The sequence below is a fragment of the Bos indicus genome, chromosome 20 (assembly GCF_029378745.1).
Source record: "Bos indicus isolate NIAB-ARS_2022 breed Sahiwal x Tharparkar chromosome 20, NIAB-ARS_B.indTharparkar_mat_pri_1.0, whole genome shotgun sequence".
NCBI classification, from domain to species: domain Eukaryota; kingdom Metazoa; phylum Chordata; class Mammalia; order Artiodactyla; family Bovidae; genus Bos; species Bos indicus.
The window spans coordinates 9,368,264-9,395,016 of NC_091779.1; the positions used below are offsets into that span (position 1 = coordinate 9,368,264).

The 26,753-nt window shown below is 43.5% G+C and overlaps 1 protein-coding gene across 1 annotated transcript in view; it reads right to left on the reverse strand.

The window, feature by feature from the left end:
* The window catches only part of MAP1B (microtubule associated protein 1B), a 93,212-nt gene extending 66,930 nt beyond the window's left edge, over positions 1 to 26,282 (reverse strand). The window contains exons 1-2 of the mRNA XM_019982861.2: positions 26,016 to 26,282; positions 17,270 to 17,371 (exon numbers count right to left, since the gene is read on the reverse strand). Coding sequence (XP_019838420.2) covers positions 17,270 to 17,371; positions 26,016 to 26,199 — 286 coding nt within the window. The 5' untranslated portion in view covers positions 26,200 to 26,282. The remainder of the gene's footprint in view (positions 1 to 17,269; positions 17,372 to 26,015) is intronic.
* Between the last annotated feature and the right edge of the window lie 471 nt (positions 26,283 to 26,753).

Genomic DNA, 26,753 nt, shown 5'->3' on the forward strand with positions numbered 1-26,753 from the left:
ACCTGCCAATGCAGGAAACGCAAGAGATGTAGGTTCGGAAGGAATCCCTGGGTTGGGAAGATCCCCTGGAGAAGGAAATGGCAGCCCACTTCAGTATTCTTGTCTAAGAAATCTCATGGACAGAGGAGCCTGGCAGGCTACAGCAGATGGGGTTGCAAAGAGCTGGACATGACTGAGCTACTGAGCAGCACATATTAATATTATCAACAATAGCTAACACTTGTAGAGCACTTAGTATGTTCCATCTACCGTTTCAATGCTTTACATACCCTAATACCACCAAATTTTCATAAATCATCTTTATAGACGAAGAACATAAATCCTCTAAAGGTAGGTTTGCAGATGAGGAAACTGTGGCACAAAGAACTAAAGCATGAGGTAGAGCTTGATTTGAACTTGGGCACTCCAGCTCCTGAGTTTCTGCTCTTCACCATTTTACTGGACTCGCTCTTTCAATATCTGCCCCTAAGTCTAGGAGGCAAAGCCCAGTAAAAGGAGTCTCAGTCCCTTACTGCACGGTAACCAATACCTGTGTTCCCCCCACTCCCTACACCTCTTCTAGCTCTGCACCTTCAGAATTCCAGAGACTAGGGGAAGAAAACTATCGCCAACCTGCATTACAACCTGAGCTGAAATGCTTCTAAGGAAAAGTACTCACAAGTAGAAGCAAAGAGAGGAAGAACTCAGAGGAGCCCATGCTGTGCACGGTGGATCTCACATCTTACCTGTACAAAGCAGAACCGCAGGTCCCATCTAATTCTCGATCAGAGGCAGAAGCTCTGACAGCAAAGACACATCATCACTTCCTAGGCCTGCATCCCATGTCACACGCTGGACCACAAACACAGAGTGGGAATATGCACTTGAACCCGACTTCCAGGGTCCAGTTATGGAAGGGTGCAACTGCCAGCACCCAAGTGGGCAGTGGGGATCACTGAGGAGTCTCTGCAACCCTCTGTTAGCAAATGCTGTGCCTCGACAGACCTGTCTTTGTGTTATAAGAAGAAGAAAATAAACAGAAAAAAATGGGACCTTTGAGAAGACTACAGCACAAGAAAAAAGGAGCAGTGTCTTGAGGCTTGGTGGAAAACATCTCTAAACATGAATTTCCATAGGGAACCAAATAAAATTTTAGAAAATGACACTAGGCACAAAGATGGCAGACACCATCTCTGTGAGATGACTGAGAACAATAAAAATAAGAGTGGGCTGAGTTATAGGTAGAGACTGAAAAAGCAGCCAGTGGAATTAACAAAAGAATTCTGGGAAAGATAAAATGCAACAGCAGAAATTAAATCGGCAATAAAGGGAAGAACAAATCCTGCAGGAACACTGACCGTGATGTACAAGGCAAATGTGAGGTGTTCTAGAACATGTGGGAAAAGATCAAAGAGAAAATTATGAGACAGAGGATAAGCAGAAGTTATACTATTAATGTTGTAAGAATTATATATATTCTTAAGGCTGAAATCAGAACAGGAACAGAGACAATGACCAGGCGATATGGAAAAGAACTTTGCACCTGAATAAAGACCAAAGTCTGCGGTCTGAAAGGGTTCAAGAGCATGTCAGAAAAAATAAATAACAAAAAATATTTCTGTCTCAACATTTCTTTACAACATATTTTAATTTCAGATAGCATCAGAAGACTAGCCAAGATTTGGGAGTAAACACATGACTAAGAGAGTTAATCTGCATGCAACTGAATTTTTAATACCGTCGCAGAAAATCCTATATAAAAAAGAAAACCTGTTCTATACTAGACTTAATGAAAAAAGTCAGGTTTTATTTTTCCCAATAAGGGACACTGGTTTCAAGTAATACATGGATGATTTGATATGGTCATATCCTCCAGGTTAAAGCAAAATTATTTTTATACATAAAAGTTGAGATTTTAGATACTTCCTATAGTAGGGCCAAGGGATAGTAATTGCCATGCAAGAGAAGTGGACATTGAAACCAGAAGGTAAAGGACAAATGATCAGATATGTGATGCAAGAAAGCTACTTATAATTGATCTAAATAAAAAAAGATAAGAGAAGAAAACATCAGTAAGAGATGCCTGGCCTAACTCAGCCCTGCAAATACTAGGTGAGGATCCCTCAAGGAAGCACAGGGAAGATGCTGGGAAGACGGTAGTGAGTGACCCTCTAAGCACCATGTATATGAAGGATGTTCCAGAGGGACCCAGGAACCATAATTATTTTGTAACACAAATCTTCAAATTCTGATTCAGAAATTTTAGTTGCTTCAGTTTCCTCTCATGGGGATTTTTGCAGCCCAGCAAACCTGTAATTAAGCCCATGCTTTTAAGAGGTCAGTGAATATTCAGATAGTGTCCTCTTATTTTCATTCTTAACTCAAAGTAGTGGAATCCATATAAGAATGTTAATACCCTCATAGAAACGTTTTAAAATCATGTCTATTTAATTGTTCCTATTCTTAACAAATGTGTTATGGTAACCTCACATTGACCTCCGTGAAAGTTAAAAAATATCTGTATACTCTAGAACTTGTAAAACTAGGCTCAATTGCTAATGTTGCATTCAAATGGAAAGATAAATACAGTGTCTAATGTTTAATATAAAATAAAGAGCATTCATCACAAATCTTAGCTCTACAGTTCTCTCACTTTCCCCTTATAGGTCAATTTCCTCTTTTATATACTTGTATAGCACCATCTTCTCTTCCCTGGTACTCAGCACAGATTGTGATACATATTTATACGACTGATTAATACCTGCTTCCCTACCTTGACTGAGAGCTCCATGGGAGACCCTGTAGGAGATGTGGATTTATTTATTTTGCTTACTATTGTTAACCTTAGTATCTGACACAGAACCAGCCCCATCAGACAAGCAACATCTGTTTGTGAAATGAATAGACTGAGGGTCTCCCAGGTGGCTCAGTGGTAAAGAACCTGTCAATGCAGGAGATGTGGGTTTGATCCCAGGGTCAGGAAGATCCCCGGGAGAAGGAAATGGCAACTCACTCCAGTATTCTTGCCTGGAAAATTCCATGGACTGGATGAGCTTGGCAGGCTATAGTCCATGGAGTTAAAAAGAGTAGGACACAACTTAGTGACTAAACAACAACAATATGTTTTCTTGCACTGCTCAGCCAAGCAAGTTACTGTATCCAAAGGACTTTACACTAACACCACATCTTGGCTTTACACATTAGCTATGCATATCAACTTAGCAGGCACACCATTTTTTTAAATATATAAATCACTCCTTTTCACTATGGGTTGGTATTATATTACAAGTACTGAGCATAAAAGTAATCTTAGAGATAATGAAACTGAAGTTCATAAATGCTAAAGAACTTGTCTACAGTAGCACAATCTGTTGCTGCTGCTAAGTCGCTTCAGTCGTGTCTGACTCTGTACGACCCCATAGACGGCAGCCCACCAGGCTCCCCCGTCCCTGGGATTCTCCAGGCAAGAACACTGGAGTGGGTTGCCATTTCCTTCTCCAATGCATGAAAGTGAAGGCGCTCAGTCGTGTCTGACTCTTCGCAACCCCATAGACGGCAGTCCATCAGGCTCCTCTGTCCGTGGGATTTTCCAGGCAAGAGTATTGGAGTGAACTTAGCAGTAAAACTGGGATTGGAACACATTTTCTGTCCCCCACTTCCATCCTCCAAGATTCTGTCTGTTGCTTCTCAAGACACTGTTAACCAGAGCTTCTAGGCTACCAAGTTTCTGAAAGCAACCAATAGCTCATAAATAAACGTTTTGCCATACCTCAATATTTAAAGGAAATCTGTAATAAATTGCAATCACTACAAATTTTCAGATTTCTTATACAGCTCATTCTTCAAATCTAAGAGCTAATTATAGGTTCTCAAACCCATGGCCCCTCTTCATCACTGTCACACTAAGCCAGTACGATGTGCCAGGCACTGTTTCGTGGTTCTTTACTAAGGGACATGAGCGTAAGGCCGCCTTAGTTCTGAGGTTATGACATAATTGCATTCCTTTTCTCTTATCAGTCAATTGTAATTGGGGAAAAGCCATCTCTGAAAAGTTAGAATTCTGAAAGATTAAAAATCTAGCCCTACAATTACTTGGCTCAAGGCCTTTGGTCTCCATTTTTTTCAGTCAAAGTAGGTTTTTGCTTGGTTGGTTTTCTTTCCATTCTTCTTAAGTTGTAAGTTGAAGCTTGGGTTTTTTTGTTTGTTTTGTTTTTTAACAACTGGTTTCATATTTTTGATGAGTCTGCTTACTAAGCATAGAAAATCCATTTGCTGCCTAAAGGATTCCAACAACAGAAATTTCCATCTGATGACAGAATCATATTTCTAGATGACCCCAGAGTGAGTTAATTTGCCAAATTATTTCATTTATATTTATCTGCTGGAATGTTATTCCAAAGACTCCAAATAGTCTCTTCTACATATAAAATAATTAAAAAAAAAAAGACATGTTATAATAATATGTATAACGAATACACAGTGCTTTTTTCAAGACAATGATCTTGTTAGATGTTTTAAAATAACTCATACCAGCATTACTGGTAGAAAAGAAGACTGTGATTGGAGACTGGAGAGGGGCATATTAGGAAAAAGGGGAAGAAAAAGAAAAGGGAAACTGGGGAAACAGATGATACTAGATTGGGAAAAAAGGCTTGAGTGATACAGATGATAAAATAATAGAAGCTGACAAAACAATAGAAGCTGATAAAATAGAAGTAAAGGAGGTGAACCCCCATGAAATAGTCACTTTTTCACTAAAAGGCATTTATTTGGCTGTTGGCATGTGTCTTTAAATGGAAAAGATGTTTTTCAAATAATACAAAAGCAAATCTGTGTGCATACTTAGTCACCTTAGTCGTGTCCAACTCTTTGTGACCCCGTGGACTACAGCACGCCACGCTCCTCTGTCCATGGGATTTTCCAGTCAAAAATACTGGAGTGATTGCCATGCCCTTCTCTAGGGGATCTTTCCAACCCCAGGACTGAACCCACATCTCTTATGTCTTCTGCATTGGCAGGCGGGTTCTTTACCACTAGTACCGCCTGGGAAGCCGCACACATGTAATTAATTACATGCGTGCATATAAATGTTACACAACCTTAGCTGCGCAAGCTGTCTATTCCCAGGATCTAAAGCTATTTTGGATAACCTTAAAGCACAGGCATTAAGCCTTTAAAAATTACCTCACTTCTCATTTCCTTTACTTGGTCTGGTTTTTGTGTTTATTAGCTCATTAGGAGGAAAATGGTATAATGGAGAAGACAGTTCTGTATTTAAAAAATCATGTTTTTGAATCATGAGACACAGGAAGCAGAAAGGAAAAATGGTTAGGACTTATGAGTGGAGTGGTTGTATATGTAACAGGGCAATGTAAATGCAGTGGGCTAGCGTGTATTTTGCAAAATCACATTTTTTTTAAGCTACCTAGAGTTTGCCATCCTCTCTCCACCTCCCCTTCTTTCTTGACAGCAATTCGGAGTTCCACTTCAATATTTAGAATCAACGACTCTTTTCAAGAATCAGTATAACTTCCAGGGAAATCGCTGTTTTATATTAGTATTGAGGTGTCCATTTGGACAACTCAACGTAAAAGGTTTGCTCACTAATGTTTCAGTAACAAGAACTTGCTTCTAATCAGCACACCCCTATGCAGACAGTGCAGTGACCACTAGTGTTTCCCTCCCAAATCATCTAAGGAAAGCTCACCCGGAGTGTGTGGAGTTTGGTTTCCAAGTAGGAGGCAAAGTGTGTTCTCTTGTGTAAGTGCAACTCTCGTGGCCTTTGCTTCAGTAAAATACTAATATATGCCCCCAAAGTACAACAGTTATTTAAAACTCCCTTTGAAAATATCACCATAATCAGAAAGAAAAGGGAACAACAGATTTCTAAGTGCATGTTTTTAATGAATAGTTTAAAAATATCCTGAGCTAAGGAAACAAATTCGGTTTAGGAATTCTAAGTCAATTCTAGATACATTTTAGGGTATATATTAAAGAAAGGACTGTATAATTAGATTCTAAAATTTGCAACAAAAAAAGTAAAATCTTTTCTTATTATTGGAATATAAGGAATTATTGGCAAGTCTCTCTTACCTAGAATATTTGATTAACCACACCACCATTCTTCTCATCCATAGAGATATTATCAATAATGTTTTTGGTACAAAGACAATTTCATTTGGGTTTAGAACACTCTATAAGGTTTGTTGTAAAAATAATAATTACATGTAGGTCATAGGGAATGAATTAAACATTTTTTGCAAACATGATCGAATTAGGGAGAGGTTAAAACTGAAATTGTTACCTCAAAGGTATTAGATACCAAGAGTCAACCACATGACACATTACCATAAAAATCACTTCTCCTTCTGGATAATCATGGCTTTCTGATCATGATTACCTGTATGCAAGCTGTACACTGTCAGTAATGATTTGAGCATTGCTTCCCAAGGGTGTTCATATCTGCATGCACTGACTTGTGAAATTGTATTGTGCTAATTGATGGTTCACAGGACAAGATATGCATAGCTGATCATGCATATTAAAATGCAGGCCATCCTCAATTATCCAGAACAAACAAGGTCCCTGGCGCTTTTAACACACACAACCTAGAGATGATCTCCAGAACTCAGGAGGTTTAGTCTTCAGCCTCCTCCCAAAGACGTGCGAATAAGAAAATAATCTGAAGCTCAATACAGCACCAAACATCAATGTGGAAATTCTAATTTTAATGGGAAAAAATGCAGCTATTTCCCATTTGGCATTACGTAGACAACACACTCAAGAATTTGACTTTTGAAATACTTTCCATGCAGGTGTTTGGCACTGTGCAAACACAATTAAGTTCCGTCTTGTTGGGTCTGTCCGGCAAGGTACAGACAGATGGGAAAAACCAAGGGCCAAGAATTCACAAACTGGGAAATTAGTTGAAGTGTCATAAGGCTATGTATCTTCACCTAAAAATGAATAAACCTAGCAGATGCAACAGGCAGATTTTCTAAACTAAATTCTTTCACTGACATTTTAAAACCTGGATTAAAAACCATTTTAAGCTAAACAGCAAATAGGACAAGTTCCCTTCTACATTTCAGAGTAGAGACAATTTAGTAAAAGTTCATGAGTCACAGAATATGAAATCTGGAAGGGACTCAGAGATCACTTAGTCCATCCTTTCCCAAATTGTGTTCTACAGAAATCAAGATCCCTGGGAAACACTCACAGCAGAAGTGACAGGTCAAACAAGAAAGGACATTTACGGTTATACAAAACTGAACAAGTTTATTGACATGCAGCTACATACTTTATGGCTCCTCAAAAAATAAGATCTGCTATAAATTCTCAGGCTTACTTCACCTTGAAATTCTTTCCTGCTGGCTCTCTATTAGAGTTTTACAGAACTAACGGCAGACAGAACAAAGCTTCAGATTCCCTAATCTAGTCTTTGTTGTTTCATCGCCAAGCCGTGTCAGACTCTCTTGTGACCCATGGACTGTAGCCCACCAGGCTGCTCTGTCCATGGGATTCTCCAGGCAAGAATACTGGAATGGGTTGCCATGTCCTTCTCCAGGGGATCTTCCAACCCAGGGACTGAACCAGTGCCTCTTGCTTGGCAGGCAGATTCTTTACCACTGAACCACCTGGAAAGCCCCAGTCTAGTCTGGCCCCTTAGCTTTTCGAGAAAGGGAAAGGCTGCACGGCAACTTTTCAGAGAGCTACTTGGGCAACGGTAACTTCAGGTGTGGCCCAGAACCGCTGACTCGGTCAAGGTGGGGGGTCAGGGGTTGGTCCTGGGAAGCGGCTCACAACAGACATCCCCTCCCTGCTCTCTCCCTGCTCTCTCCCTGCTCTCTCAGAACTGTCCATTCTGGCCTGGGGCAGTGAACCAATCACTTCAGATTTATTTCCATAAAACCTTTCACTTTCACAATCTCTCCCAAGTGGCTTGAGTCTGCCAATGGATAATTTTCCAGCTCTCAAAGATGAAGACAATCTTGAAACCAAGCCTTTACATTCTGTTCAGCAGTTCTGTTCTCACAGGATCTTTTTGAGGGGAAGGAGAAGAATCCTAAAACTTTCAATCTTTTCATAATTAAAGGCCTTAAAACGTAGCTCCCAAATAGGGTATAATTAATTCAGTATGAATCCAAAACTCCTTGATCACAGAGGGAATCCACTGCATTAGATCTGTTGTACTTATGCCTCAAGTTGTATAGGTAATATGATTTTAGTGCATATTTTTATGCATGTATATTTTTTAAAATAGCTTGAACAAAAAAAATTTACAGAAGGGGTCTCACTTGCAAAAGTCTCATTTGCATATTATTATACCCTAGCTTGTTCTGTTTATCTTATTTTCATGCTCAGTTGTACACAAGTCCCAGGGACAGTCTTACACTTCTTATGGCCTGCAGAACTACGAACTGGAACTGCATCTTGCTGCAGGAAATACCACGTAAATATTTAATGACAGATTGGCTGATATTAGGGCACCTTCCCAAAAGACATACCATATAATGTGAAAAGATTATCTCTTTTCCAATCAATTAGAATACATAAGGTATGCGTGCATGCTTCAGGATGCAACTTTACAGTATGCTAAGTTGCTTCAGTCCTGTCCAACTCTTTGAGACCCTAGAGACTATAGCCCGCCAGGCTCCTCTGTCCACGGGATTCTCCAGGCAACAATACTGGAGTGGGTTGCCATGCCCTCCTCCAGGGGATCTTCCCAACCCAGGGACTGAACCTGCCTCTCTTGCGTCTCCTGCATTGGCAGGTGGATTCTTTATCACTAGTGCCACCTGGGAAGCCCTATGAGAAGGTATCCCTCTCTCCATCTCTCTCCTCCTCTCATGCATTCACACAAACATTAAAAGGGAGGAGTTCCATCAGTCAGTTTTCACGCCTATTTTGCTGGTCTTTTACACAGGTCTTAACCTCCAGGTAAGAATTTAGAAAGCAGAAAACAACTGCTCAAAGGCTGAGGAGCTCTGTACCAAGAGAGTGTCATCAGCCTGAGATGCAGAATTTATTAAATATCTCATCTTCAGTTTTATTGCTATCTAGTACTTCTCCAAATGTGACATTTCCATTGACTGACACTTCAGCAACCAAAAAGCATCATCTATATGGAGGAGCATCCTAGGGGCAAACCAAGATGCAATGCCCCCTGAGGGGAGCAGTTGTCCCTTCCCCAAACTGTTCATGGGAGACGCAAATAGGAAATCTAAGAATTTGATCCAAAATGCTCCACTGTGCCTCACTTACTCAGACTCCAATGAGAAGCAGTTTGATTAAGAAAGAAAGGGCCAGCAAAGGGCAGGTTTAGAGGGCTTTCCAAATGCAGGCAGCCCTCGGGATGTTCATATTTTAACTCAACCCCTCCGGCTGCACAAAGTAATTTTTTTTCAGAGGCAATTCAGTTGGTGTCTTTAAAATGACGTAAGCTTTAACTGGGGAAACTGCTGTAACCTCCCACAAAATGCCACCTTCCCTGGGCCTTAGTGTTCATTATTAATTAGATAATTTTATTTTTAAATCATAGGTAGGGTTGCATTTTCGGTCAGCAGTCCCCTTACCAGTCCTGACTGGAGGCGAGTCTTTGACACTGGTTGAAACAGCTTATTAAAACCTTATTTTCGTCTCGTGTTGATGTTCATCTCTCCCATCCCCGTGGTCCGTTTTTAAGGGCTCCTCCCCAGGGACACTTCTTACTTGCTCACATTTCTCGAGGACCAAGGAAATCTGACTTCACATGCAATAGAAATCACCCAGAGACCGCAGCCGAGAAAACCAAAGGCCTCAGCCCTGGGCACGACGTCTGGATGCTTGCTGTTGCCCGGGTAACATTTAATTAGGCTCGGGCTGCGGCTGGGGTGGGGGTGCTGGTACCTGGGTAGCCTTTGTCACTGTGACTAAACCATGGTTGAACAATCAAAATGCAATGCCTACTATGCTCTCCATTTCTCACCCTCTCTCTTCTTTAGGAACTGGACTAAATCTGCCCTCACACCTCTCCGTGTGTGTGTCTCTCTCTCACACACACACACGTGTTAAATGAAGGAAGCACTGTTTGTGTTCTTTTTAAGCTGTGAATGACTTATTTTCCTAACTAAATTATGACCAGTGGGGATACCTAATTCTTCCGTGGATCCCGTTACAATTCCTGGCTTCTTAATAAACACTCAAAAATATGACTTGACTTCTTAAAAAAAAAAGATGTTCTTCTTAAAAAAAGCTTAAAAAGCTTATGCTTTATTCCTCATCTTCCACCATTCTTTCTAGCCTGTTTTCATAAATGCTGAACAAAATACCCTACGGAGAACACACAAAAGCAAGCAGTAAAAAAGTGAAGGGGCTTGAGCTGCCGGCTGTGGGGGCTAGCTTTAAAAAACAAACGAACACCCATCCACCCCAACAACAAACCTAGCAAAACACCAGGGCTCTCTGGTCTCTGGGAATGAAGACAAAAGCACTGACTTTCAGCGTTAAGATGCCGTCCTCGGTGGGCGACGGGAGCAGCTGTTCTCGGATGCACTTAGTCAGATTTAATGGCGGGGTTATTGACGATCCCCCAAATGGTTACTGGGCCCAGGCAGCCAATTTTCTGCTCCCCTCCTGCCTGTGTTTGCCTGTGTTGAGTGGCTCCACATTGCTCATGAGGAACCGCTCGAGAGCCATTACAGCCAGCAGAGTAAAGCATCCTTTTGACTTAAAAAAAAGTGAGATGAATGGGTATTTCTAGGATGGTCTGAATAAGCCTTCATTAACAACCCTGCGGAATGAAGGTGCCTGCACGGGGCAACAGAACATCATTTTATCCCTCTGACGACACCTGCACCAGAAAGAGAACATCATGTGCACTCTAAGGATCTATGAATATAAACGACTGCTAAATCTCAAAGCTGAGCCAATTGTAAACCTCACAGGAATTAGCGCCTAGTGCTGCATACACTACCAAATTCTGGATCTCCTCCTCGGAACGTCTGGACCTCTCACGGTTCCAAAGGAATGCGAGTGGGGGCAAGCAGGCAAGGTTTGCTGCAGCGTGTGAATGGGAGCACTGGGGCGGGAGCATGGAGCAGGAGGGGCTGGGAAGGCTGAGGGCAGGGGGTGAGCAGAGAAAGGCGAGCAATTTGCATTAAAATGGGAGTCCCCTTCCCAGGCGGGCGGCAATGACCTCAAGGGATGTTAAACAGAGGTCTGGTTACTTCCACAAAAATAAGGCTCTTTATTTGCCAGGTTTCTTCTAAGACCAGGATTCCTCCTATAATCTCGAATGATGATGCAATGAGAAAAGATGAGCCCGATGGGCCTGTGGGCAAGTGCCTGAACCTGTGTGTGTGCTGAGAGGGAAAACAGGCGGATAAAGCGTCTGCTTTCCCTCAGAAATCACAGGGTCCCTGAGGGTTAAGTCAGCCTCTCAAATGCAAGTGAAAGTATAGTTGTGCGCTTTATCTTTCAAAGGTTAGGAGCAGGGCTGAAAACACATTCATTACTGGCTGTCATAGAGGGCTGATGTATTCTAGGCACATACAATTAGGCTATAATTCTGTACAATGACAGACTAAACATACAAGTCTAGACAGAGAAAGAAGATGACTGCAAACATTCTTAGACCTTTTCTAAGAGCATCTTAGTATTTTCTTATCAGTCTACCCGCAAATGTAAATCCTTGCCTCATTAATGTCAAAGGGAGGAGGGGATTCGCATGAGTTAAATTCAAAGGGCTTGATTTCAATTCTCCATCAAAAAGCAATCTTGAGGCCAGATATTTTTAGCAGTCACTCAGCACAAATCTGTGGTTTATTTACCTTCCGGAGAAAAGGCATGGATTCTTAAACAGAACCACCCATACACCCATCACAACGTCAATCACACCACATAAAGCTTTTTGTGAATGTGATCTAGAAGTTGTAAAACTAGTGACAGAAGGTAAACATGCCAAGGTCTCACTATTTATTCAGTTGACTAAGAAAATAAACCACAAGAAATCTCAGCTTCTTAAAACTGGCAAAATCTATAGTCATTTGTTGTTTGGAGAGAAGAGAGAAACAGGAATAGGAAGGATCAGAAGATGTTACCCATGGAGGTATTATCACAGCAGGAAAGCCAGCTGGCACCTTTGCACATCAGCATAGGCAGGGACAGGACCATCTGGCAAACAGTCTTCAACCATGCCCTGAGGTCCTGCTATGTCAGCACCTTAACGCATCTCCTCCATTTTGCTCGACTGCAGCCCACCAGGCTCCTCCGTCCATGGGATTTTCCAGGCAAGAGTACTGGAGTGGGGTGCCATCGCCTTCTCCCTCACACCCAAAGGACTTTCCTAAACTCAGCCATGCAAGGTTAATAATTGCATGAGGTTAATAAACTCGGCCATGCTGCCCCCTACACATAACCAGCGCCAGCCATGTGCCTTCTGATAATGCTGAAGGCAACTGTTTCTCTACGAAACACCTTAAAATAATTTTTTAATTATTACAAAAAGGAAGCCAGCCAACACATACAGCCACCACTTCCCCTAGATAATACTAATCAGCAAATATAAGAGTCTGATAGATTTTCACCAAGGGAGACAATTTTAATACTAGTTTACATGTATTGTTTTACTGTGTGATAAGCACTGTTTCAAGATCTTGATACAAATTAAGTCATTCTACCTTCATAAAAACTATGAGGTAGAAGTGATCATCACTGTTTCACAAACAACAGACTGGGGCACAGGATGGTTGGATAACTTGTCAGAGATCCTACAGCAAGTAACTTTTACAGCTAGGATCTAGACTCTGCATTATGTTGCTGGTGAAAATCTGGGTTAACAAAAATGTTTAATTATTATAGCAGACAGATGTAGCAAAATGATGGGGAAAAAAGAGACTGAAATTAATTTTCATTCTGGTATCCCTCATCCTAGGAATCATTTGTATTTGTTTGTTGTTTTGAAATGATGTCTAACACAGGCAATCATGGGACACTTGCCATGTCCCCTCTCTGCAGTTAGGGGCAAATAGATCTAAAGTTAAGTTAGGGAGAGAAACAAATAGGAATGGAGAGTGAAATAAATGCCATTCAGCATGGTAAACCTAGCTCAATTTTCATGATAAGATTTATCAAAATGGTTCTCATTCAGCATGATTAAGGTACAAAAAAATACATGGAAAAATTTTAAAAAGTTTTATGACAGCATTTGAATTTGGACACATAAGGAAATATAAGACTTGCTCTATTGTGAAAAGACTCAATTGTTGAACTTTGGCTTGAGTGAGAACACTGGGGCATGTTCATCAAACAATACCTAACCTTTTCTCTCAAGAGAACTCATCTCACTTGGGTCCACCTTAGATGTGGCCAGGAGTGGTGGTATACCAGGGCTAACCAGCAGGGACCAGCCCCTGCCACACAGACATCTGTTGAAGGATTTTTAGGGAGTCGATGCTGCAACAGCTCTGAGAGAGTAAGATGGCCCTAGATGACTGGCCATTCCAAGAAATAGAGTATGCCAGAGGCAGACAGCACTTGGCGACCCCAGGGCTCACATTCTGGGGAACCGGAGGACTCATGACCTCATCATTCAGTAGATGACCCTCACCTTCTGCAGAGAAAGTAACACATTCCAGCATCCTGCTCAAAGGATATTTGTTCAAGATGACTAAACCATTCCACAAGACCTGCAATCTTCAAGAAACAGGCCAACTGAATCTCAAAACCATATTTAAAAACTAGTACACGGGTTGAACGAGTATACGAGCACAAATCTGGTCGTGCTGCCGCACAATCTATTACCTGCCCTGGAGGCTATCACTAGTCTTTTATAAGGGATCTCCAATTCTTAAAAATAGCAATAGAGGTATAATAACATGAGTGTAAGCAGGCAGAAGAGCTATCCTAGTTCCCCATCTACAGCTGGGCCTTCGTATCCACAGCATCCTTCTCTACAGATTCAACCAACTGAGGATTGAAAATATACACTTAATTCTAGAAAGTTCCAAAAAGCAATACTGGAATTTGCCACAGGCTGGCAACTATTTGCGTAGCTTTTAGGTATTACACATTGTATTAGGTATTATAAGTAACCTAGAGATGACTTGAAGAATATGAGGACGTGCATACGTCACACACAAATACGAAGCCATTTCATATAAGAGCCTTGAGCATTCACTGACTTTGGTATCCACGGGGGTCCTGAATCAAGTCTGTGCAGGTTCCCATTGCCACTACATGGTGTCAGAGAGGACAGTGAATATAATAACTCCGCTAGCCTAAACAAAAGCAAACAAAAACTGTTTGGACATGATGCAGAGTGCAAGTTTATGCTAGTCGTACGTGACTGTTAAACGCCTGCTCTTCTCACAAGAAGATAAGAGTAAGCAACATAGTGACTGGTTTTTGTTGTTGTTGTTCATCACTGTGTGTTCACCCTTCCCATCCCACAGTGCCTGGCACACTGTAGGTGCTATCTAGGTTTTCTTTTTTAAAACTGGCTGAAGAAACAACTTTTTTTCCCTCTATTTTTTTGGCCACGCAGCATGAGGAATCTTAGTTCCCTGAGCAGGGATTGAACCTATGCCCCCTGCAGTGGAAATGTGGTGTCTTAATCACTGGACCACAAGGAAGTCCCAAAGAAGAGCTTTATTTACTTTTTTTTTTTTTAAAGATTTGACCTTCCTCTTGTTCTGTGCCTAAACTCAGTTAACTTAGATTCTTGCAACTCTAAATGCAGAGGTTCAGCTGACTCCATTTATGGGTTTGAGGTTCATGCTTCAGCTTCCACAAGTACCAGGAGTGGGGAAGAGACACTAGATGTGGAGCCACTTAAAAACAGATCTCAAAATTTCCCATGAAACCCTTCAACCAGTTCAGGCAAAGCTAAAGGCTTCCTTGGGTCCATCTAGCGATCACTCACCCTACTGATCTCTGCTCAACCCAATTTTGCATCCTCCTCCAAGATAACGTCTCTTCTCTCTAAAACACACTCACTTACCTGAACTGAACCCGAAGTGTGCTCTTATCATATGTGGTTGTCTGAGTTAGAAACCTTCACCCCACGCTGAAGGGGAAGGTTCACAGGGCCTCATCCTCACGGGCTGCATTCTAGATGCTTGGCCCTCGGGGAAAGGCCCAGCCCTGCACCGTGCTCTCTTAGGCTGGGGAGCGAAGCTCGTAACATCTTCTCAGAGTTGGCAAGAATGGGAAGGTGCTGTGTGTCCAGGGGCCAACCTCTGGACACACAGCCTAGCGTAGCACTGCTACAACTAGGCAGGTAACCAATCCTTACTGGAGGTTTCAGCAGGAAAAAGAGGGATAATGGCAGCGGTTTGGGGGACCAGAACTTCCTAGGCCACAAGAGTAATGCCAGGTCCCTGGTTCAAAAACGGTTCATTCTTTAGCAATTCTTGCAGCCTTTCATTTTGCAATACACTGTCATTCTATAAAGTCAATCCAAGTATGAATGAACACAATGAGCATTATAGGATTCATTTACCAAAAAAAAAAAAAAAAAAAGTCATAGTAAGAAAGCCAGAACAACCTACAGAGAGAGGATAAAAGCTTGAATTTTACATTTTGAAACATACTTGTTGGAAAAGGGTACTTTCCTTATTTTTCTTTTCATAAGATGATTTTAAAGTCATGTAAATATGCAAGACATAAAAATACAACATAACGAGATAAACAACCACATACTATACCTTAATTTCAGCAAATCATGTGCTGTCTGATAGGCTCTGGACCATTCTCTTTTTTCCTCAATGCAAAGTTACTTAAGAGCTGGTTTTCACATGGCTTTGCAGCAATTTTAACTTTTAATGAACCAACTCTTGTTAAGTTTTTCTTAACACATTTACTCAACTCCATGCTTGAAAGCTATGGTTCATTTGATAACTGGAAAGCATGGGATTTTATTCTAAGATCAAACTCGAAGAATGATTCCAGTCTCATGGGCATACTGCTGCAGTCAAGCGTGATGCGTGAAGAGGCTGACATTCTGAACGTGGCTTCAAATCTCGGGAAGCACAAGGCTAGTGGAATACTATACTGCCGTGCTGTACTTAGTAACTCAGTCATGTCCGAGTCTTTGTGACCTCAATAGACTGCAGCCCACCAGGCTCCTCTGTCCACAGCAATTCTCCAGGCAAGAATACTGGAGTGGCTTGCCATGCCCTGGATCTTCCCAACCCAGGGATTGAAACCAGGTCTCCCACACTACAGGCGGATTCTTTATCATCTGAGCCACCAGGGAAAACCAAGAATACTGGAGTGGGTAGCCTATCCCTTCTCAAGGGGATCTTCCACACCCAGGAATCAAACTGGGGTCTCCTGCATTGCAGGTGGATTTTTTACCAGCTGAGCTATCAGAGAAGCTCAATGGAATATGAAGTAATCAGTCAAAAAGGCTGAACTTCATTGCTGATTTTTTTATCAATGCCAAAAAAATTTGCAATCATACAACAAAATCATAAAGACAGAAAAGAGTAGTCTCTATTTTACATAAAATGTAAGTCATATTCAAAAAATAAAATGCCAGATGGCAACTGTGATAGATCAATGGCAGAACTTTTGAGAGACACGCCCTAGGTTGAGGGTTTACTGACCAGTAACTGTTCATAATCCTCAAATGTGCCCAAGTGGGAGAAGCATGGGTCACCCTCACAAGAGGAAGACAAGGTGGGTGAGTCTGACTACCTCCTCAGTGAAGTAGCTGGTTAGCAGCAGAATCTTCATAAATGACAAATTTTTGTGTCCTTACCTTTAATTATCCAGTAGTATTCATTTTCATCTCTGAAAGAAAGGCTATCTTAACAGTAGTTTGGAATTCCAGACTCTTTTACCCACACTAAGTGGGAGATAATGCAATGATGAAATGATGATACATATTTCATTGATAGACAATACAGAAATGCATATATTTCGTTTTCTTGAGAGGGAGGGTGCTTACGGAATTCTGGGAGCATCCAATTTGTATTCATAACTTCATGTGAGTAAAATTCACATTTAAATAGACTATAATCTCTTAAGCTCAGAGTACAGTGAGATAAGTATGAAATTTTTAAATTTACCCTGGAACTTAAAATCTTCTAAGACTCCATGAAATAGAAACCCACACAATGACAACTTAAGAGTTAGCTGACTTTCTTAAAAGGTGGCTTCTTGCTCACCTAGTTGATAATAACAAACACAAGAGAATCCTTTAGCAATAAAAGGAAGTCTTTTCCCTGCCCCAGGCAAAGCTTTCCAGCCAAGCGCCTGTTTCTTTCGAATTCTAGGTTGACTACTACAGAACTGAAAGCCTCACCTGGAACTTCAGGAGAGAACCTTGCTGAGTGTCGGGATACAAAAAGTTTCAGTTCTTGATCCAGATTGCATTCAATCAGGTTTGTGTCCCATGATCGGATTCCTAAGGAAGGAAAGGAAGACAGATGACAGACCACCGGTTAGTCATTTCACTGTGGTTTGGAAAACATCACTGTAGCATTTCTCAGGCTTGCAGGAAGGGAGTGGAGACTCTTTCGCTGAAGAGCTTGGTGACCAGCAGTGGATGCCCACAAAATGGGAGGGCGGGGGAGGTCTCTCCACCAGGCCACAGGGGAAGGATAACTAGCAGTGTGGACTGAACTTCTGCCCCTCGTAACATGTAAATGCAGCTCTTCTGGAAGAGTAAAAGAAAACAGCTATTAGGGAAATGACAGGCTTTATTCCTGAGAGGGAGCAGAAAGGACAGGAAGATGGTGAGCTCTGTAGCAGTTAGGGGGCTACTAGACAATTGCTGGCTTTCCCATGGTCCACTTGTACGTGGCTAGAAAACGGAGAATGAGGGTGGGAAGTAGATATGGGGGTTGGCATTCAAGTCCACATGTCTGTTTTTAAAGGTTTTTGCAGCGTGCATGTGCATTTTGTATGCGTATCTGGTTATTCTTCTTTACTCCTCCCATTTTTGACCTTGATTTCTCAGCCCCTGGATATCAATCAAACTGTGTGTGATCTTTGCTAAGAAGGCGGATCTGGCCTATCTGTCCTCCCAGGCGTTTACCTGACTAGCTTGGCAGACAGCTCTTTCATTCACAATTGTTAGTTGTCCCGCATTTTCTTATCCAGAGGCAAAGAGATGTGGCAACTTCTTATACTTTATAAACTTCTACAGAGTTGGGGGCCGTGAACTATCTATTCCCATAAAAGTTCACAAGGCTGGAAGCTGGGGTGAGGGGTGCTGATGCCCTACCTCCCTCCTCTCTCCTGACCTTCCAAAAGAGGGGGCTAGAGGGGAACCCAGAGAACAGCAGAGAAGGGAGGGCCAGGCAAAACTGAGGAATCACAGGACTCTGGAGTGTATTTTTATATCTTCCCAAATAGATGGCTCGTGGGAGAACCATTATGTAGACAGTATCCTTGACTCTACCCCTGCATGGAGCATCCTCAACCGCCAGAAACAAACCTCTGGAAGGGCAATCATTTATTCTCTATCTACTAAAGGCAGGAACTTGAACATGTAGGTGTATCACATAGGTGAACTATCTTTAAATAAACACTTGATCATTTAATCATTTTTGCTGGTCATTAGTCATGCATACAGACTTGGGAGTATAAATGGCAGTATTTTACTTAAACATACCTCTTAAATCCTTAAAGTATATCTGCATTTACCCCTATTTAAATCTTGTTCAGTTTTCCTATTCTGCAAAGAATCAATGTATATACACAAACTACAAAGATTCTGTAAACTGAAATATCTAAAATATCTTCAGATGATGCACCAAACACCTTTCTGAATTATGAGAAATATTTTCAAGCAGATGTGCATCCACTAAATAGAGGTAGATATTTCTCATACAATCCATGGGAAGGATTCAGGTGTGCAAGAGTTAACATTGCTAAAGAGAGGCTAAATTAGAAGGGAGAATTTTATGGGTCTCCCTGGAAACATTAACAGCCTCAGTTTGCATTTGTGCTAATGGAACACTTAGATTTTAACAAGAAAGGCATATGGTGATTTTGTGAATCTTTTTCATGCAGAATTGATAAAGAGGTTTCCTTTTTGTTCCACAGAAAGCTTGACAGGTGAAGAGGTCTGAATTCATTAAAATATTTGACTTCCACATGTATATTCTATATATTCAGCTAGCGTGGAAAATCATCAAGCCCTGTCTGAACTGCTTAATTGGAAATTGGTGACTGGATTATCTATGCTCCAGGTCTGAGCTCCACTTTGTCTTCTGGCTTGCCAAGTAGGGTCAATAAGTTAATAAGGAGACATACGTATTTAAATTAAATTCACACGATTTTTCTGCCTTTGTTCTAAGTAATGTCTAAATTGCTACATTATTTGAATGGCTTCATCTAGGGCTATACATAGACTTGTTCTAGATTGTTGTTTGCCATTGTTCCCTTGGCTTCAATTAACTTGTCATGACACAGGCAATTAAACGTTTGCTTTTTCTTTCATAAACTTCTGCTTCTATGATTTGCAATTTAAAAGTGGAAAAAGTATGAAACAGTAGAAAAACCATTCAGTAATTTTTAAGTTCCATTAGCAAACAACTGATAAAATGATTATTTCTCTTTTTTAGACTCCCAGTGAAATTAAAAATTCAGGTTCTCTTTTTCAAGGGAGCAATTTCCAGCCAAATTACATCTTAAGGATGCATAATCACTACTACCACTTATAAAATAAAGGTTACAATGGATTTACTGGTTATTTTAGTTGAAAAGGAAAATTTTGGAACCAGGCCACTTTCTATACCAATTTTAGAAAGAAAATACTGTGTAATTACTTTGTACCTTCTACTGGATAATGTTAGTAAAGGGAAATAGTACCTCTCAATGAAAGCTGTTACAGCATTCCGTTGGTTTATATATCTCCCCTTTGTGCCTAAGAGGAAACCAGCAGCGGACCTCTAAAGCTCATAGGACCAAAATAAAGTCTTCTTCGGCCCTTCTCACATTGACCCCTCCCTGAGTTCATGACTGGAGGGGACAGTGGGGTGCTGGTAAAGAGATTCCGAAGAGGCCTTCAGAAGGAGCTCTTCCTGGGCTCTGATGGGAAGTAGACAAGCCATGGAATTTTCTGGCCCTTTTTTTGACTATCCCCCCAAACGATGCCAGGTCAAGTTCTGCCCTGGGCCTTTGCTTCTCCAGCAAATCTCTGTCATGACTATGCCCTTACTGGCTTTCTCAGATGGGGGCAAAATAACTCCACCAGTTGGAGGAAATCAACCTGCACTTCCCTCTTTGCCCAGCCATCCCCCACATCATGAGGTATGAGGGAATCTTAGCTCCCCTACCAGGGATAGAACCTGTTACCCCCTGCATTGGAAGCATGGACTCTTAACCACTGGACCACTAGCAAGTCCTTACCTCTACTTTTTGAACTGGGCCCAGAGAGCACCTGCCACCCGTGGGCAGTTGGCCTATGGCGAGGCACCCTGAGAACTCCCCTGCATGAGCCGGGGCTGGAAGCTAGTACCATCTCTCTAGCCTGATGACCAGCGGGGAACAAAGGACCTTTCCATCTCAGTTCTGATTCCAGGGGGAGCAGTGCACAAAGGGAAGGCTAAGTGCACGTGAAGTTGACGGATGAAAGAAAGAGGGAAAAAAGGTGTGTGTGGCAGGCAGGTAGGGGGCAGGAAGCCCAGGACAAGTCAGGGTGAACCATAAGGAAGAGCCATGTCCTTTTACTTTATACAGGTTAGACTTCACCAAGTTTACTGCTGATGCCAGCATTTTATAGGATTATTTAATAAAAGCAACACTTGTTTTAAAAGCCTCTCATTTAAAGGCTAAAATCTATATCCTGAAAGAAACAACAGATAGAAAGCATGAGGAAACAGCCGTGCATTGCATGTTGAAATGGTACCCAGGTTCCATCTGTTACTGGGACCCATGACAAGTTGATTTTTTTCCATGAGCTTTAGTTGCTCCCTCTCAGAAATAGACTTTTGACTATTTTTTTGCCCAACTTCCTAAATTATTTAACTACAACCATAAAATTCTATTTGTAAAACTATATTAAATAGTGATTGAAGTCAGATTAGACTCATAAAGAAATAATTAAAACAAAGGAAATGCTAAATTCAATCAGGTTTTCTTTTTTAGAGAAAAATTTTCCTATTTTTTTCCCCTTGACCTAACCTTCAATTTGCTTATCCCCCTTTGTTTTAAGCCAACAAGTTGATGTTCATAATTTATGTGTTCTATGTAATGCAGGCAAGGGAGGCCCATCCTACACAGAGTTCATCATTTCAAAGCATTGATGATAAACAACTTAGGTCTTGGCTGGCATCTTACATTAGAAATAAGCAAAAGAAATGATTTATACTAAGTTATTTATTGGTGGTAAAAGTTGGAACTTATTTAAAAGGTACACCTTTACAGAAGATTAACAATGACTCATCAATTTAACGACCTTAAGTTTGGGGCCTGGCTTATATTTGGATCATAGAACTCTTTGAGTAGATAATACCAATTAAGCAGCGCAAGCAGAAATCCATCTGCCTTTTGATTTTGAAACGTATGAAGATGGATGGATATAGTAAATATATCATTCCTCAACATTTCTTTTCATTCCCATCACCCCGTTGTTTTCCTGTTAAAACAAAATGGAAACAAAGCCCTAACTCTTTCCTGGGTTCTTAATTCTCTTAACCAATGTAGACTGAAAGTATTCAATAAATGACAATGTAATTAGCAAAACTTACATCTAAAAATCCAGGGCAGTAGATGTTACACACATCTATCTTTCTGATGAACAAATCCTGCTGATTCCCAATGTTAACCAGAGGAAAGTTACACTCTAACAGCAAGTGAAACCAAACTGACACTTAGTGTTTTTTACATGTTTTAGTTTAAAAAATAAAATAAAACGAAGCAATGAAAACTTTTCACAAGGCTCTAGAATTCGTTTTGCAAAACATGAGTGTATGTAGTCTACATCCCAAAATAAACTGGAGGAGGGGAGACTCTGCTAAAAACAGGGATGACTGTTAAGTCTATGTTGGAGACTAATTAGGAAGGGGGCAAAGGAGGTGCCAAGGAGTGACAATGGTTTGGCATGGAGTCCTGCATAACTAACTAAATAAAGCTAGACCAGTCTGAGCAAAGACTGTTGTTTCAGACTTAAGAAATGACCAGACCCTACATTATGCATTTTGAATGAAGCTGAAGAAACGAATGATGGTCTTCTGTCCTTGTGTAACCAAGCAGGACCTTATGGGACATTCCTGGGACAGACCCCTCCCCTATACCCTCTGCTTTAGTTCCTCTCTGAAATACCTAGATATTAGTATCTGAAGTATATTTCCTGAGTTATTTTTCAGATGCTAAAATCACCATCAAATGGAAGAAATTAACTACTTGATGACCATCCGCACATAGTCCTCATTAACATAGTCTTGTGCTGTGCCTAGTCACTCAGTCATGTCCAACTCTTTGCAACCCCATGGACTGTACCCACCAGGCTCCTCTGTCCATGGGGATTTTCCAGGCAAGAATACTGGAATGTGTTGTCATGCCCTTCTTCAAGGGATCTCAACCCAGGGATCAAACCGAGCTCTCCTGCATCGTAGGCAGATTCTTTACCATCTGAGCCAGCAAGGAAGCCCAACGTAGTCTTGTTACCTCATCATCAATCTAATTCTCAATTAGAGAATGGTGCATGAGCTGATCACACACTCTGGGACACCCTCCCTTACACTGCCTTTAAAAATGCTTTGCTGAAACCCTTGGGGGATTTTGGGGGTCTTAAGCACGAGCTCCCCGTTCTCCTTACATCAGCATCTTACAATAATGCTGCACTTTCCTTCACCACAACCTGGGGTCAGTAAATTGGCTTTACTGCATGCAGGTGAGCTGCCTCAGTTTGATTCAGTAACACTAGGTTTCAAGAAGCATGTACTCAGCCTCCATGGTGGGCTGATTCAGGCCTATTGATGTACTTGCATTTCCGCCATCTTCCTACAGATTTATTTTCTAGGTTTCCCGTAGAGCCTTAAATCATCAAATGGCAAAAATCCAAGTCCCTAGGGTCTCCAGACTCAGAGAGCCTCATCCGGATGAGAGGGGAGACAAGCAAGAGGGGCAGAAGATGAACCGCTTTCCCTGCGGAAAGGCTGCGGCACACAAGCAGGGCCGAGCCCCCGGAGCATCTCCATCTTGCTTCACACAACTGGTCCCATGGGCACCAGCCACCGCAGCCATGGTATCAGAGTGACCTCTGGAGGAGGAGGCCCTGCTGGAACCTGAGAGCTGAGGAAGCATCATATCAGGCCAGGGCAACAGCCAGCCTGCCCTGTTGCTAAGTCATCTCTGTCAGAAAAGCTACAGGAGCAGTATTTCCCCTTAGCACTGGAAGGCCCTGTGGTTTGAGCTGCATCCAAGACCCCAGGACCCAAGAGAGTTGATCTCCAGAGGAAAAGCAGCATCTGTTACTGTGCCTTAGGAAATGGCTTTGCTCATTCACTTGGTTGATTCTTAATGGGATCAATACTGCTATTTCAGAGTTCCCCGCAAAAAGCTGACTAAATCAGGGCACTAAAAAATCAGGAAGGCATGCTGACTGAAAAGGACACCTGAGAGGGTTTCTGGGGGTCCCAGGAATGTCCGTTTCTTGATCGGGATCAGGTATGTCTTTTTGTGAAAATTCACCAAGCTCCTCGTTTATGATTTGAGCCTTTCCCTCACTACATAATACATCAATAAATTTTAAAAAAGAAAAGGGGCAAGAAGACAAAATTGAACTCGATCACTAAGTTCCAGTAGCGTGAAAAATAGTCGAGACCACGTCACAGTGACCGATAACTTGGGTGAATCTAGTTTATCCTCAAACAGAAGCAGCTTCAATAAACCCCCTGAGAAATAGGGCACTAAAAGGGTGATCAGCAGAGTAACAAAGCAGGAAGATAATTACATGGAAGGTGATTGCTGAGCCACCTCCCTGCATGGGGTGCTGCCCACAAGTGGATGACTACTGCCTTTGTATAAAGGCAAGCTCTAGAAATTGCTCTTTGATCTTCCTGTGATGTTCGCCTGGCCTGCACTAACATCATGACGGGGCCAAAAACCAGTGATGCTGCAGAGCCGGCATTCTGTCACTTATGAGTGGTGTGACCTTGAGCTGGTCTCCCTATCCTTCCTGCCCCTCTGGGCCCCCATCTCCAAAATGGGGATGAGGGTCCCTCTCCTCACACCACATCAGGTGCTTATGCACCTTTTATACATAGAAACACACCTGCTTTATTATTACTTCCCAGCAAAAGTGCTGACAAATAATATTTTTTTAAAAATCCAAAGTCATAGATTCATACAGCAGCCACACCCAAAGTCAGTACGTGTGAAATTTTCCAAGGAGAAAATGTGCAAATAAACTAAATTAGTACTGATCAAATTCAAAGGACTATAGTTTGACAAATGAAGGGTTATTAGATGCTCAAATGAGGCATTTCACTATTGACCTAGCCTATTCTTCCATTTTTTTTTCCGAATAAAATAACAAGTCTGCTTTCTGCTCACATTTTTTTCTTTTTTTAAGCCAAAAAGTAACACCAGTGCTTTAAAGTTAAACAAAAGAACCAGGTCTGCAACTCGAGTCTCCACCCTGCAGCCTTTTGTTCTGGGCACAGGCGACCGTTTTCAAATGCAGAGGCAGACCACTAGAGTTTAATTTTTTTTCATCTAAAACAAGGTTTTCTCGCGTCTTTCACGGGGAGTGGGGGGCGGGCGTGGGGAACGAGGGCTGCGTGAACGCCCTTTGTCCGCCTCGGGCTGCCGTAGAGACCGCAGTGCGGACTGCACCACGCCCACCAGCCGGTGTCTCGGGGCAGACGCGCTTCAGCACCACCCCGAGAGAATAGAGCGCGGGCTGGGGTTGTGGAGGGACCCGCGACCTCGGTCAGGGAGAAGGGGAGGTCTGCGATGCCGGGGGGAAAGGGAAAGGCAGAGGACAGAGCTGCCCACCCGGGGACTTCGAGCGCAACAAAGCCGGGCTGAGGCAGACGAGAGGGCGCACAGCACCCCCAAGCACCGGCGGAACGCACGCCCGGCCGGCCGCGCCCAGTGGGGGCGCCGCAGTGTGGGGGGCAGGTGCATCGGGCGGGGGCACTGCGGCAGCCCGGGTGGGGCTGCGGGGCGGGTCGGTCCGCGCGCCCGAGTCTGCGCCCGCTGGACCCTTACGGCCCCGCCCAGGGTTTCCCAGCGAACCGCTATTCGGCCTCTGCAGAGCGCGCTCCTACTGCCCGCACCGGGCCAGGCGCCGGCTCTACCCACCACCCCACCCCCAAGCCATCACTCCCGAGGCAAAGACTTTTAAAAGGAGAAGCCCCACCCCGCAACTTGGGGGTCCCATTGTCCTTGCTGAAAGCTGCAACCGAGGCCCCAGGGGCAGTAGAGAGGCAGGCGCCGTCTGGGAACGAGGCACAGGCGGTTCTCCATCTCTGCGTCCCGGGGGGCGAGGGGAGGGGGGGCGGGGCGGGCGTGGCCCTAGGACTAGCCTAGTCATTCCGAGGGAAGAAAAGATGGAGCGGTTTTAAGCCAGCAAAGGCACTTCTCGGGGCTGAGGTGGTTGTGGCTAGAGGGATTCCCACGCGCGCCCTGACACATGGTACTTCAGCCTCGGGTCGGCTGACGATGGGCAATCCCAGCATTTTGCCGGGGGTGGGGGGCGATGAAAGAGGTAATTGCAACGTCCCCCCCCGCCCACACACACACCTTTGGTGTCCTGCGGTTGCGGCTTTACTGCAGCCTCTGCCCCTTTGACACCTGCATCTCATTTAGCGGGAGAGGCGGTAGCCAGCTGGAATCTGTAGACCCAGCCTGGTGACGGATCCCTCAAGGTTAGGAGACTCTCCCACTGGGTCGCAAATCTAATAATTTGCATTATTCTCCGAAATGAACCCAGGGGGGGAAGAAAAGGAATCTGGACAGAGTGCGGGAAGTGGCGGGGAAAGGCGTGGGTGTGGGGCGTGCCGGAGGAGAAAGGTGGCCGCCGTGCCCTGGGTGGGGTCGCGTTTGCGCGTCTCCTCGAACGCGTCCCCTGGGGACGCAGGGCCTCTTACCAAGCTCGATGTTGCCGATGGCGCGTCGCAGGTGCTCCTCGGTCACAATCTCGCCGACGACCACCAGCAGGTAGAATTTGCTGTCGAGGAAGCGATGCGACAGGCTGGGCGAGGTGGTCGCCGCTGGGTTGGCAATGCTGCCGGACGGCTCAGGCTCGGCGGCTTCCACCACCACGGTCGCCATCCTGCCGGCCCGTTAAGCCTCGGCGAAGTGCCCGGCTCCAGCCGCTCCGCTCGTCTGCGGCAGGAGAAAGGATTATATCCGAAGGTGCTGTCTCCGCTCCGCCCCCTGCGTCTCCCCTCCTCCTGGCGCTGTGCGCCGCCTCCCCCTCCGCCCTCTCCGAGAGCGCGAGGCGGAGAGGAGCCAGGAGTGAGAGAGGGAGGGGAGGCGGCGCCTCTTTTACATGGAAACTAGGCAGGGCGCCGGGGAGGAGGAGGAAGAGGAGGAGGGAAGGACCACCCGGCACATCCTCGCGGGGTGGCTGCCTCCGCTCTTCCAACCGTTGGCCCAGGGCTGATGTCATCTGCAGCAAATCATCTCGCCCGCGGCCCGGAAGCTGGAGGGCCGAGGTGTGCGGACAATGGTCAGGGCAGGGCCGCGAGTCAAGGGGCTGGAGGACTCGACGAGGGGAAAACACTCCCAACCTACACCCCCACCCACGGCCAGTGCCGGCTCCAAACCCTCACCCCGCCTGTGCAGGAGAAGTGGATGGGTTTCCATTTTCAGAGTCGGGATAT